The sequence below is a fragment of the Salvelinus namaycush genome, chromosome 7 (assembly GCF_016432855.1).
Source record: "Salvelinus namaycush isolate Seneca chromosome 7, SaNama_1.0, whole genome shotgun sequence".
In the NCBI taxonomy this organism is placed as follows: Eukaryota; Metazoa; Chordata; class Actinopteri; order Salmoniformes; family Salmonidae; genus Salvelinus; species Salvelinus namaycush.
In genome coordinates, this window is record NC_052313.1 from 53964912 (window position 1) to 53979875 (window position 14964).

At 42.4% G+C, this 14964-nt stretch overlaps 2 protein-coding genes across 2 annotated transcripts in view; one reads left to right on the plus strand and one right to left on the minus strand.

The window, feature by feature from the left end:
• Nucleotides 1–1446: 1446 nt before the first annotated feature.
• Nucleotides 1447–5362, minus strand: LOC120050531 (uncharacterized protein C17orf98-like). The gene is made up of 3 exons (XM_038997118.1): nt 5298–5362; nt 4741–5084; nt 1447–1659 (listed from the first exon to the last, which is right to left on the minus strand). Exons 2-3 carry the CDS (start codon nt 5066–5068, stop codon nt 1502–1504), a joined length of 486 nt encoding a protein of 161 aa, XP_038853046.1. The 5' UTR covers nt 5069–5084; nt 5298–5362; the 3' UTR covers nt 1447–1501.
• A 585-nt stretch (nt 5363–5947) lies between these two features.
• The window catches only part of LOC120050842 (coiled-coil domain-containing protein 81-like), a 42156-nt gene continuing 33139 nt past the window's right edge, over nt 5948–14964 (plus strand). The window contains exons 1-2 of the mRNA XM_038997370.1: nt 5948–6023; nt 6242–6303. Of these exons, the coding sequence (XP_038853298.1) occupies nt 5948–6023; nt 6242–6303 (138 nt within the window). The remainder of the gene's footprint in view (nt 6024–6241; nt 6304–14964) is intronic.

Below are 14964 nucleotides of genomic sequence, written 5' to 3' on the forward strand. Positions count from 1 at the left end.
TATATCGTGGATTGAGTTACCTTTAATTAGCGTAATAAAGAAAATCCCCATAAAAATCCGTCATTTTTAAACTAGAGATACTGAATGAAAATGACCCCACCAGTGGTGTTTCCACCAACATGACTTGTGGATGAAAATCTGTGCGTTTTCATGTATCTAATAAAAATCTAAAGTTCAATGTGTTTCCATCCCATTTTCAACTCAACATATAGACTGGAGTTAAATAGCATTCAGTATGTGCATACTCTGGTCTTGGCCCGTGCGCTCTAGCCAACAGCTCGGGCTGGCTGGGCGGGTAGGCTACATGATGACATTGTTGTGGATAAAAGCAAGAATATTTGTATTTGTCAAACGGAAGCCAAACTGAATCAGACCCTGTGAAATGAATCATAACTTATTTAATCTGTAGCCTAATAAACTGCATGCTCTACTACGTCATAATGGGAGGACAACACAAGTCATAGTTGACACCATTTACTTTGATATGATGGTTATTATATCAATATTTTCTGATAAAAGCGTTTCCATAACATTTCTCGCATTATTAATTTTACTGACAGAAAAAGATCCCACCTTGTCTAGCATTTCTGTTTTGTGGACATTTGAAAAGTTTACAAAAAAATCTGTTTCCATCAGGTCTGTAATTGTTTTAATGTAGTCTACTTAATTCTCGTAAAAATGTGGATGGAAACCTGGTTAGTGATAGTAAACTAATACACTTGATGACCAAAAGTATGTGGACACCTGCTCATTCCAAAATCATGGGCATTAATATGGAGTTGGTTCCCCCTTTGCTGCTACAACTGCCTCCACTCTAATGGGAAGGCTTTCCACTAGATGTTGGAACATTGCTGCGGGGACTTGCTTCCATTCAGCCACAAGAGCATTACTGAGGACGGGCACTGATGTTGGGTGATTAGGACTGGCTCGCAGTCGGCATTCCAATTCATCTCAAACGTGGTCAATGGGGTTGAGGTCAGGGCTCTGTGCAGGCCAGTCAAGTTCGTCCACATACTTTTGTATATATAGTGTACATCAATGGTGCTACCTGAAATCCATTGTCTGTGAAGGTAGGCTATAGCAGTCTGTGAAGGTAGGCTATAGCAGTCTGTGAAGGTAGACTATAGCAGTCTGTGAAGGTAGGCTATAGCAGTCTGTGAAAGTAGGCTATAGCAGTCTGTGAAGGTAGACTATAGCAGTCTGTGAAGGTAGGCTATAGCAGTCTGTGAAAGTAGGCTATAGCAGTCTGTGAAGGTAGACTATAGCAGTCTGTGAAGGTAGGCTATAGCAGTCTGTGAAGGTAGGCTATAGCAGTCTGTGAAGGTAGGCTATAGCAGTCTGTGAACAGCATATTATTATTGTTATATTATCACCCTAGCGTTAAGCAGAGATATACAGGCATAAATAATGACTCATCAAGTTATAGGGGGGCATTCTGGATGCATTTATTGTTGCTCATTGGAACGTCATAATGATGATGACGCCTTTTCTGTCGCTGGACTCAATGGAGTTGGAACGTGGTCACCTCTCCGAAGCTGGACGGGTTCCGCCGGAGGTTGGGCGTGTTGCGCCGAAACCCAAACCGCCCGTTGTAGCCTATCAGCGGCTTGATGTCCGACATGAGACCACTGTGGTTGCTCACCTGCTCTCGGGAGTGACCTGTCCGGTGCACAGACAAGATAGCCTATACCAGTGACTCTGAGCAATGATGGTGATGATGTAAAACCTGTATAGATGATGAATCCCATGTAGGCCTACTGATGTAAAACCTGTATAGATTATGAATCCCATGTAGGCCTATTGATGTAAAACCTGTATAGATTATGAATCCCATGTAGACCTACTGATGTAAAACCTGTATAGATGATGAATCCCATGTAGACCTACTGATGTAAAACCTGTATAGATTATGAATCCCATGTAGGCCTACTGATGTAAAACCTGTATAGATTATGAATCCCATGTAGGCCTACTGATGTAAAACCTGTATAGATTATGAATCCCATGTAGGCCTATTGATGTAAAACCTGTATAGATTATGAATCCCATGTAGATTTACTGATGTAAAACCTGTATAGATTATGAATCCCATGTAGACCTACTGATGTAAAACCTGTATAGATGATGAATCCCATGTAGACCTACTGATGTAAAACCTGTATAGATTATGAATCCCATGTAGACCTACTGATGTAAAACCTGTATAGATTATGAATCCCATGTAGACCTACTGATGTAAAACCTGTATAGATTATGAATCCCATGTAGGCCTACTGATGTAAAACCTGTATAGATTATGAATCCCATGTAGACCTACTGATGTAAAACCTGTATAGATTATGAATCCCATGTAGGCCTATTGATGTAAAAGCTGTATAGATTATGAATCCCATGTAGACCTACTGATGTAAAAGCTGTATAGATTATGAATCCCATGTAGGCCTATTGATGTAAAACCTGTATAGATTATGAATCCCATGTAGACCTACTGATGTAAAAGCTGTATAGATTATGAATCCCATGTAGACCTACTGATGTAAAAGCTGTATAGATTATGAATCCCATGTAGGCCTACTGATGTAAAACCTGTATAGATTATGAATCCCATGTAGACCTACTGATGTAAAAGCTGTATAGATTATGAATCCCATGTAGGCCTACTGATGTAAAACCTGTATAGATTATGAATCCCATGTAGACCTACTGATGTAAAACCTGTATAGATTATGAATCCCATGTAGGCCTACTGATGTAAAAGCTGTATAGATTATGAATCCCATGTAGACCTACTGATGTAAAACCTGTATAGATTATGAATCCCATGTAGGCCTGCTGATGTAAAACCTGTATAGATTATGAATCCCATGTAGATTTACTGATGTAAAACCTGTATAGATTATGAATCCCATGTAGGCCTATTGATGTAAAACCTGTATAGATTATGAATCCCATGTAGATTTACTGATGTAAAACCTGTATAGATTATGAATCCCATGTAGACCTACTGATGTAAAAGCTGTATAGATTATGAATCCCATGTAGGCCTATTGATGTAAAACCTGTATAGATTATGAATCCCATGTAGATTTACTGATGTAAAACCTGTATAGATTATGAATCCCATGTAGACCTACTGATGTAAAACCTGTATAGATTATGAATCCCATGTAGACCTACTGATGTAAAACCTGTATAGATTATGAATCCCATGTAGACCTACTGATGTAAAAGCTGTATAGATTATGAATCCCATGTAGGCCTATTGATGTAAAACCTGTATAGATTATGAATCCCATGTAGATTTACTGATGTAAAACCTGTATAGATTATGAATCCCATGTAGGCCTATTGATGTAAAACCTGTATAGATTATGAATCCCATGTAGGCCTATTGATGTAAAACCTGTATAGATTATGAATCCCATGTAGGCCTATTGATGTAAAACCTGTATAGATTATGAATCCCATGTAGGCCTACTGATGTAAAACCTGTATAGATTATGAATCCCATGTAGACCTACTGATGTAAAACCTGTATAGATTATGAATCCCATGTAGGCCTATTGATGTAAAACCTGTATAGATTATGAATCCCATGTAGGCCTACTGATGTAAAACCTGTATAGATTATGAATCCCATGTAGACCTACTGATGTAAAACCTGTATAGATGATGAATCCCATGTAGACCTACTGATGTAAAAGCTGTATAGATTATGAATCCCATGTAGATTTACTGATGTAAAACCTGTATAGATGATGAATCCCATGTAGACCTACTGATGTAAAAGCTGTATAGATTATGAATCCCATGTAGATTTACTGATGTAAAACCTGTATAGATTATGAATCCCATGTAGATTTACTGATGTAAAACCTGTATAGATTATGAATCCCATGTAGACCTACTGATGTAAAACCTGTATAGATTATGAATCCCATGTAGACCTACTGATGTAAAACCTGTATAGATTATGAATCCCATGTAGATTTACTGATGTAAAACCTGTATAGATTATGAATCCCATGTAGACCTACTGATGTAAAACCTGTATAGATTATGAATCCCATGTAGACCTACTGATGTAAAACCTGTATAGATTATGAATCCCATGTAGATTTACTGATGTAAAACCTGTATAGATGATGAATCCCATACAGACCTACTGATGTAAAAGCTGTATAGATTATGAATCCCATGTAGATTTACTGATGTAAAACCTGTATAGATTATGAATCCCATGTAGACCTACTGATGTAAAACCTGTATAGATTATGAATCCCATGTAGACCTACTGCTAAATAAAAGTACATTGATTTATTGAATATAATAGAAGAGCATGTCAGCAGGGTAAAGAATAGTTTCTTCAGAATATAACTGTAGCCTATTCTTCAGTCTCCTCCAACTGTTTGTCACTTCACATAGCCTATAGGCCTATCTTCCCCATCCTTATTTCGATAGGTCAAAGCAAAGGCTTGCATTGATTATATCCCCCTGGTGGCCAGAAAAGCCACAACCTGTATAAAAAGTAGCTGTGGATAAGTCTGCTAAATGACCAAAATATACAATGTAAATGTAAACTTATTTCTCTGATTCTGTGGACCTAATTTGATGTCAAACGGGACATATTATGAATCCCATTTAATGCAAATAAAAATAATAATAGAATAGAACAGCCAATAGAATAGAACAGTTTATATAATAGAATAGAATATCATAGAATATAATAGAATAGTCTACCTGCTCCGGAAGTGTTCCTCAGGTCTAGGGACTTTTGGGCCGCGGCGCTCTTCAGTTCCTTGTTCTCGGTCTTCTGTGGGACCCTCTGCACCGACGGGGTGGTCTTCTGCGGGACTCTCTGCACCGACGGGGTGGTCTTCTGCGGGACCCTCTGCACGGACGGGATGGTCGTGTAGCGCGCAGCGTGGGGGTCATTGCGTGCGTCGTACCCGGGGAGCACCGACCAGAGCCGGGGGCGCATGTGTTCATACCCGAGCGCAACCGAACTGACAGCGATGCAGTCGAGCACGAACTTCTGCTCGCGCTTCTCAGGCCCGGAGTGATTCATTTTAGGCAATGCAACTCTGAAATTACAAAATATATCAAATCAGTCCACATTCAATATATACAAATTAGGCACAGAGCCTTTTAAAATTAGGCTTGGCTACTAAATTTTTTTATCGAAACTATTTAAAAAGCGGGTCAGATTCGGGCCTAACTGTGCAGTGTGTGTTATTATACTTATGACCCAAATTCCAAAAATGTATGGAGGGACACGAATAGCCAAAAACACTCACATGAACAATCACAGCAAAAGCACGTAAAATCAACACTCACTCCCCGGTCAATTGTACACCTGCCAATGTGCTCGTTTACACTTTACTTCAAAAGCCTGCTGAATGACGCAAATGTACGTCTTTATTACGTTTCAGCAGATATAGCTGGGGGCAGTGAAAATTGCTTCACAAGAGGGTTGCCAATGCGCAATTGCTCATCTACCATTCTTGATTAAATCGGTCTCAGAAATACAGTGACAATTTTCATGACATGAGCTATCTGGATTCAACTCGGAAGGGATCCTTAAAGTCATTATACAGGCCCATTTGCTTTTAGAAGACATGCTAAAGTTAAAATAAACGGAGTTTCTAATCTGCAGGGCTAAACTTTGGCCCCAGCGCCTGTCGCTGCGGGGGGGTGCAAGTGGCTATTGTGACGTCGCTCGTAGCAACAAGGTCAGTGTTGGAGTTGCGCGCCCGGGTGCATTTCCCATCGAGATTTATCACCCGAGGAGATGCACTGTAATGGGCTATCGGCGGGGGAGAATCTGGAAGTCGGGAGAGAATCTGGAAATCGGTGAATTGAGACGAATCTGGAAGTCCGTGGATTGAGTTGAAACAACTCTGGGTTTCTTTTCTTTTTTTAAAGATCTTTTGCTCTAATTGTCATGATGACCGACTTGCTGTCCGTGGTGTCGGAGGCGGAGAGGAAGTCCTTTCCAACCCTCTCTCAGCTCTCAGAAAACGGTCAGGACAGGACACACTTTCTAGCCTATTTTATTGTACAGTAGAAAAGATATAGCCCACCTTGCTGCATCGTCAAAACACCTAGGCTATGCGCATTTGTTTGAAAACTTTGCACAATTTAGAATCAAGGTGTGCATGTCATTTTTTTAAAGCATTTAGCTATATAAGCAATTTTTATTTTCTGAAAATTGTTCTGAAAATCTTCCCCTTTATTTCAGACATTGACAGCATTTGGTCGAACGTGTCATCTTTCGTGGAGCGACAGATGACCTTGCAAAGGGTGAGAGCACTTTAGAAAGTCGATATTGCCATAGTCAGTGGTCAGTCAGTTCAGCTGAACCGAGGGTATAGCAAAGGAGGATGTTTTAGGAGGTTGAAGCTCATTTATTCCATTTCTACACAATAACTCTAAAATGCTATTGGATGAAGAGCAAAATCAAACAAAATGACATCAGGCATTAATTATCACCGTGTGTAGGCTACAATCAGTAGTGGAAAAAGTACCCAATTGTCATACTTGAGTAAAAGTAAAGATACCTTAATTCTTGCCACTATAGGGGGTGCTGTTTTCGCATTAGCATAATTTCCTCTACAGATTAAACTGCCTCTTATTCAATTATTGCTCTTACTATATGCATATAATTAATACCATTGGATAGAAAACAATCTATAGTTTCTAAAACCGTTTCAATTTTGTCTCTGAGTTAAACAGAAGTCATTTGACAGCACTTTCCCTGACCAAGAAGAAGAATGCAAGATGTGTATGCTCGCTTCAACGCTCTGCCTATATATGGTCACGCCACCTATGACCCGAAACACACTTCATTCGTCTTCCTCTGGGTGTCAAGAGGACGTCAGAGGAGAAATTTTTTGTTTACCTTGTACTGACGTGAAATAAGACCTATTTCTTTGGCGTGACCGACAACTTCCGGTTCTCTGACTCGCGCTATTTGGAGGTGCGATTGTCTACTGTTTTGCTGCCGTTACGGATGAAAACTATCTCCGTCTCGAAGTTTGTTTGATACATGTGACCATATCATCTTAATGTATGTTTTTTCAATATAGTTTAATCAGATTATTTGAATTTTTTCGGGAGTTTTGCCGTGTTCCGTTCTGTGACTTTTTTTACTTTGGCCAGTCGACCAGTACATATGCTAAATGAAGAGGGAAAGTTGCCATTATGAATGGATTGAACGACTCATCAGGACTAAGGACACATTGATCAACATTCTGATGAAAGATCAGCAATAGTAAGACCCAATTTACGATGTTATTTCATATATCTGTCGTGCATGTGAACTGGTCGCGGGCGCCCAGCTGGTTCTGGCTGGCGTGGCTATGCTAATTTAGCGCTACATTTTGTTTTCGCTATAAAACATTTAATAAATCTGAAATATTGTTTGGATTCACCAGATGTTGGGCTTTCAATATCTGTACGCTGTGTATTTTTCTGAAATGTTTTAAGATAAGTAATTAGTTATATGACGTTGGTCTCTGTAATTGTTCTGGCTGCGTCAGCACTATTTCAGATTGCAGCTGCAATGTAGAACTGTGATTTATACCTGAAAAATGCACATTTTTCAAAAAAAAACTATGCTATACCATAAATATGTTATCAGACTGTCATCTTATGAAGTTGTTTCTTGGTTAGTGGCTATATATATTTTTATTTAGTCGAATTAGTGATAGCTACTGACGCAGGAAAAAACTGTTGGAGTAAAAAAATTGTGTCTTATGCTAACGTGGTTAGCTAATAGATTTACATATTGTGTCTTCCCTGTAAAACATTTTAAAAATCTGAAATGGTGGCTTTATTCACAAGATCTGTATCTTTCATCTGGTGTCTTGGACTTGTGATTTAATGATATTTAGATGCTACAATTTACTTGTGACGCTATGCTAGCTATGCTACTCAGTGGGGGGGGAGTGGGGGGTGATCCCGGATCCGGGTTGGTGACTCGTTAAAGGTTAATAGAAAATGACTCAAGTAAAAGTGAAAGTCACCCAGTAAAAGTCTAAAAGTATTTGCTTTTAAATATACTTAAGTATCAAAAGTATATGTAATTGCAAAAATAAACTTAAGTTTCAAAAGTCAAAGCATAAATCATTATCCATTCCTTATATTAAGCAAACCAGATGCCACCATTATCTTGTTTGATTGTTTTCACGGACAGACAGAGGCAAACTCCAAACCTCAGATATCATTTACAAACGAAGCATTTGTGTTTAGTGAGTTCGCCAGATCAGAGGCAGTAGGGATGACCAGGGATGTTCTCTGTTTAGAGAGTCCACCAGATCAGAGGCAGTAGGGAGGACCAGGGATGTTCTCTGTTTAGAGAGTCCACCAGATCAGAGGCAGTAGGGAGGACCAGGGATGTTCTCTGTTTAGAGAGTCAACCAGATCAGAGGCAGTAGGGATGACCAGGGATGTTCTCTGTTTAGAGAGTCAACCAGATCAGAGGCAGTAGGGAGGACCAGGGATGTTCTCTGTTTAGAGAGTCCACCAGATCAGAGGCAGTAGGGAGGACCAGGGATGTTCTCTGTTTAGAGAGTCCACCAGATCAGAGGCAGTAGGGAGGACCAGGGATGTTCTGTTGATAACTGTGTGAATTGGGAAAAAAATCTGTCCTAGTGAGCATTCGAAATGTAACGAGTACGTTTGGTTGTCCAGGGAAAATGTATGGAGTAAAAAGTACATTATCTTCTTTGGGAATGCAGTGGACTAAAAGTAAAAGTTGTCAAAAATATAAATAGAAAAGTAAAGTACAGCTACCCCAAAAAACGACTTAAGTTGTATTTTAAAGTATTTTTATTTAAGTACTTTACACCACTGGCTACAATGTCAACCACTACTCAACCTCGTCATAAATGGACTCATTTACTTGTGGAACGGTACATACAGTGAACATGAAATAGATGCATAATACATGCTATCAAGTCACAACAAGGCCCGACATCAAACGCTGACATCAGTGTGAAACGATCTGGCCTTAATGGCCATGTACTCTTATGATCTCCATCCGGCACAGCCAGAAGAGGACTGGCCACCCCTCAGAGCCTGGTTCCTCTCTAGGTTTCTTCCTAGGTTCCTGCCTTTCCAGAGAGTTTTTCCTAGCCACCTTGCTTCTACATCTGCATTGCTTGCTGTTTGGGGTTTTAGGCTGGGTTTCTGTACAGCACTTTCTGACAACTGCTGATGTAAAAAGGGCTTTTGATTGCTTGAGTAACCGATGCATAAAACAGCTGACTGCGAATGCAAATGATGCCAGATAAATCCTACACATGCATTGAAATAAAAGGCATAGCCTACGTCAGACTTACTTAGGCCTACAATCGACAAGGACGCATGAAGACAAACAAACTCGACTAAAGAATGACGAATATCACGAAATACAAAAGGGAAATCTACTTTTGAAAGGGCGCTAAAGCCACGCCCGTGATTCAGCACCTCTGAATGGACAGCGCCTCGGTGCAGGAATAGTGGAGCTCCGTGACGCGGTGCTGAATGGATAGTGCCTCTGTCTAGTAGTCAGCTACTGTAACGGCAGCCTTCCTCCTCTTCGTCTGAAGAGGAGGTGTAGCAGGGATCGGACCAAGATGCAGTGTAGTTTGAAGAACTATGGTCAGAACGTGACAGCTACAGGGCATTCGGAAAGAATTTAGACACCTTCCCCTTTTACACATTTTGTTACGTTACAGCCTTTATCTAAAATGGATTTAAAAAAAAAATGTTTTGTTGATATTTTCACAAATTAATACAAATAAAAAACAGAAATACCTTACCTACATAAGTATTCAGACCCTTTGCTATGAGACTTGAAATTGAGCTCAGGTGCATCCTCTTTCGATTGATCATCCTTGAAATGTTTCTACAACTTTATTGGAGTCCACCTGTGGTAAATTTCATTGATTAGACATGATTTGGAAAGGCACACACCTGTCTATATAAGGTCCCACAGTTGACAGTGCATGTCAGAGCAAAAACCAAGCCATGAGGTTGAAGTATTTGTCCATAGAGCTCCGAGACAGAATTGTGTTGAGGCACAGATCTGGGGAAGGGTACCAAAACATTTCTGCAGCATTGAAGGTCCCCAAGATCACTGGTTGCCCGGCCAAACTGAGCAATCGGGGGAGAAGGGCCTTGGTCAGGGAGGTGACCAAGAACCCGATGGTCACTTTGACAGAGCTCCAGAGTTCCTCTGTGGAGATGGGAGAACCTTCCAGAAGGACAACCATCTCTGCAGCACTCCACCAATCTGGCCTTTATGGTAGAGTGGCCAGATGAAAGCCACTCCTCAGTAAAAGGCACATGACAGCCTGCTTGGAGTTTGCCAAAAGGCACCTAAAGGAATACTCAGACCATGAGAACAAGATTCTCTGGTCTGATGAAACCAAGATTGAACTCTTTGGCCTGAATGCCAAGAATCACGTCAGGAGGATGCCTGGCACCATCCCTACAGTGAAGCATGGTGGTGGCAACATCATGCTGTGGGTATGTTTTTCAGCGGCAGGGACTGTTAGACTAGTCAGGATCGAGGGAAAGATGAAAGGAGCAAGTACAGAAAGAACCTTGATGAAAACCTTCTCCAGAATGCTCAGGACCTCAGACTGGGGCGAAGATTCACCTTCCAACAGGACAACGACCCTAAGCACACAGCCAAGAGAATGCAGGAGTGGCTTCGGGACAAGTGTCTGAATGTCCTTGAGAGGCCCAGCCAGAGCCCGGAATTGAACCCGATCGAAAAATCTCTGGATAGACCTGAAAATAGCTGTGCAGCGATGCTCCCCATCCAACCTGACAGCGCTTGAGAGGATCTGCAGAGAAGAATGGGAGAAACTCCCCAAATACAGGTGGGCCAAGCTTGTAGTGTCATACCCAGGAAGTCTCGAGGCTGTAATCGCTGCCAAAGGTGCTACAACAAAGTACTGAGTAAAGGGTCTGAATATTTATGTAAATGTATTATTTCAGTTTTATTTTTTAAACCTGTTTTTGCTTTGTCATTATGGGGTATTTTGTGTAAATTTTAGAATAAGGCTGTAACTGTAACGCTCGTCCTCCTCCTCGTCTGAAGAGGAGCATGGATCGGACCAAAACGCAGCGTGGTTTGTATACATACTTGTTTTATTAAAGAAAGACGAACACGAAAAAACACTTGATAAACTACAAAACAATAAACAACGTTAATAGACCTGAACCTGTGAACATATAACATGAACGCACGAACAGGAAGGAACACACGAATGAAATGAACGAAACCAGTCCCGTGTGGCACAAACACTGACACAGGAACAATCACCCACAAAGAAACAGTGTGAACAGCCTACCTTAATATGGTTCTCAATCAGAGGAAACGTAAAACACCTGCCCCTGAATGAGAACCATATCAGGCTAATTGAAAAGAACCCAACATAGAAACACATAACATAGAATGCCCAACCAGCTCACGTCCTGACCATACTAAACAAAGACAAAATAAAGGAAATAAGGTCAGGAACGTGACAGTAACGTAACATAATGTGGAATAAGTCAAGGGGTCTTTATACCTTCTGAATGCACTGTATATAATTATTTAGTTTGTGGCCAGTTAGAGATATTTTGGGCACAGTTAGGTATCCTACAATGCGTATATGAAAATCATAACTGGTACGCAGATCTTTAGAAATGGTAGGATGAATTGTAAATTGGCACTCCACAATGAAAAAGGTTGCAGACTCCCCTGCTATAGGCTGTATGAAGCCAACCTTGTCGAACGGCTCGTAAACCTACAGTGTACCATGACAGTGTCATTGTCTCACTTGCTTCATTCAGAGATGATCCTCATGTGTGCGCCAGTTCATTTGTGCATTTCCTTTCATCGCCATGGAAGGGAAACATTCTGCGAATATTGAAGCATTGTATCAACAAACGATGTGGCTCTGAGAATATTGATTGCAACATTTCCCTGATGAACTATTATGTTATCTACGCAGGTGGATTATCTGTGTGATTATTTTATATTATTACATTCCACACTATAGCTAAATAACTTAGCAATGTTTAATGACGTTTTGCCAGCAAGATAGATCTGTAAAAAGATCTCATTTTAACTGAGGAAGATGGACAAGCAAGATTGATAGTGAGAGATGGAAATGCATGGTTGTTTATTTCAAAGGCAGGTAGGCTACAGGTAGGGATCAGGTAGGGATCAGGTAGGCTACAGGTAGGGATCAGGTAGGCTACAGGTAGGGATCAGGTAGGCTACAGGTAGGGATCAGGTAGACTACAGGTAGGGATCAGGTAGGCTACAGGTAGGGATCAGGTAAGCTACAGGTAGGGATCAGGTAGGCTACAGGTAGGGATCAGGTAGACTACAGGTAGGGATCAGGTAGGCTACATGTAGGGATCAGGTAAGCTACAGGTAGGGATCAGGTAGGCTACAGGTAGGGATCAGGTAGGGATCAGGTAGGCTACAGGTAGGGATCAGGTAGACTACAGGTAGGGATCAAGTAGGCTACAGGTAGGGATCAGGTAGGCTACAGGTAGGGATCAGGTAGGCTACAGGTATGGATCAGGTAGGGATCAGGTAGGCTACAGGTAGGGATCAGGTAGACTACAGGTAGGGATCAGGTAGGGATCAAGTAGGCTACAGGTAGGGATCAGGTAGACTACAGGTAGGGATCAGGTAGGCTACAGGTAGGGATCAGGTAGGCTACAGGTAGAGATCAGGTAGGATACAGGTAGGGTTCAGGTAGGATATAGGTAGGGATCAGGTAGGCTACAGGTAGGGATCAGGTAGGATATAGGTATGGATCAGGTAGGATATAGGTAGGGATCAGGTAGGATACAGGTAGAGATCAGGTAGGCTACAGGTAGGGATCAGGTAAGCTACAGGTAGGGATCAGGTAAGCTACAGGTAGGGATCAGGTAGGCTACAGGTAGGGATCAGGTAGGCTACAGGTAGGGATCAGGTAAGCTACAGGTAGGGATCAGGTAGGCTACAGGTAGGGATCAGGTAGGGATCAGGTAGGCTACAGGTAGGGATCAGGTAGACTACAGGTAGGGATCAGGTAGGCTACAGGTAGGGATCAGGTAGACTACAGGTAGGGATCAGGTAGGCTACAGGTAGGGATCAGGTAGGCTACAGGTAGAGATCAGGTAGGATACAGGTAGGGTTCAGGTAGGATATAGGTAGGGATCAGGTAGGCTACAGGTAGGGATCAGGTAGGATACAGGTATGGATCAGGTAGGATATAGGTAGGGATCAGGTAGGATACAGGTAGAGATCAGGTAGGCTACAGGTAGGGGTCAGGTAGACTACAGGTAGGGATCAGGTAGACTACAGGTAGGGATCAGGTAGACTACAGGTAGGGATCAGGTAGGCTACAGGTAGGGATCAGGTAGACTACAGGTAGGGATCAGGTAGGCTACAGGTAGGGATCAGGTAGGGATCAGGTAGGCTACAGGTAGGGATCAGGTAGACTACAGGTAGGGATCAGGTAGGCTACAGGTAGGGATCAGGTAGACTACAGGTAGGGATCAGGTATAATACAGGTAGGGATCAGGTAGACTACAGGTAGGGATCAGGTAGGCTACAGGTAAGGATCAGGTAGGCTACAGGTAGGGATCAGGTAGGTTATAGGTAGGGATCAGGTAGGATATAGGTAGGGATCAGGTAGACTACAGGTAGGGATCAGGTAGACTACAGGTAGGGATCAGGTAGGCTACAGGTAGGGATCAGGTAGACTACAGGTAGGGATCAGGTAGGCTACAGGTAGGGATCAGGTAGGCTACAGGTAGGGATCAGGTAGACTGCAGGTAGGGATCAGGTAGGCTACATGTAGGGATCAGGTAGGATACAGGTATGGATCAGGTAGGCTACAGGTAGGGATCAGGCAGGATACAGGTAGGGATCAGGTAGGCTACAGGTAGGGATCAGGTAGGATACAGGTAGGGATCAGGTAGGCTGCAGGTATGGATCAGGTAGGAAACAGGTAGGGATCAGGTAGGATACAGGTAGGGATCAGGTAGGCTACAGGTAGGGATCAGGTAGGAAACAGGTAGGGATCAGGTAGGATACAGGTAGGGATCAGGTAGGCTACAGGTAGGGATCAGGTAGAATACAGGTAGGGATCAGGTAGGCTACAGGTAGGGATCAGGTATGATACAGGTAGGTATCAGGTAGGCTACAGGTATGGATCAGGTAGGATACAGGTAGGGATCAGGTAGGCTACAGGTAGGGATCAGGTAGGATACAGGTAGGGATCAGGTAGGATACAGGTAGGGATCAGGTAGGATATAGGTAGGGATCAGGTAGGCTACAGGTAGGGATCAGGTAGGCTACAGGTAGAGATCAGGTAGGATACAGGTAGGGTTCAGGTAGGATATAGGTAGGGATCAGGTAGGATACAGGTAGGGATCAGGTAGGATACAGGTAGGGATCAGGTAGGATATAGGTAGGGATCAGGTATGATACAGGTAGGGATCAGGTAGGCTACAGGTAGGGATCAGGTAGACTACAGGTAGGGATCAGGTAGACTACAGGTAGGGTTCAGGTAGACTACAGGTAGGGTTCAGGTAGACTACAGGTAGGGATCAGGTAGGCTACAGGTAGGGATCAGGTAGGCTACAGGTAGGGATCAGGTAGACTTCAGGTAGGCTACAGGTAGGGATCAGGTAGGATATAGGTAGGGATCAGGTAGGCTACAGGTAGAGATCAGGTAGGATACAGGTAGGGTTCAGGAAGGATATAGGTAGGGATCAGGTAGGCTACAGGTAGGGATCAGGTAGGATACAGGTATGGATCAGGTAGGATATAGGTAGGGATCAGGTAGGATACAGGTAGGGATCAGGTAGGGATCAAGTAGGCTACAGGTAGGGATCAGGTAGACTACAGGTAGGGTTCAGGTAGACTACAGGTAGGGTTCAGGTAGACTACAGGTAGGGATCAGGTAGAATACAGGT

Excerpts from the sequence above, each read along its gene's own strand:
- LOC120050531 (XM_038997118.1), bottom strand. The coding sequence starts at position 5,068 with ATGAATCACTCCGGGCCTGAGAAGCGCGAGCAGAAGTTCGTGCTCGAC. Across the intron at positions 1,660-4,740 it reads GAGGAACACTTCCGGAGCAG|GTCACTCCCGAGAGCAGGTG; the intron begins GTAGACTATTCT and ends TGCACCGGACAG.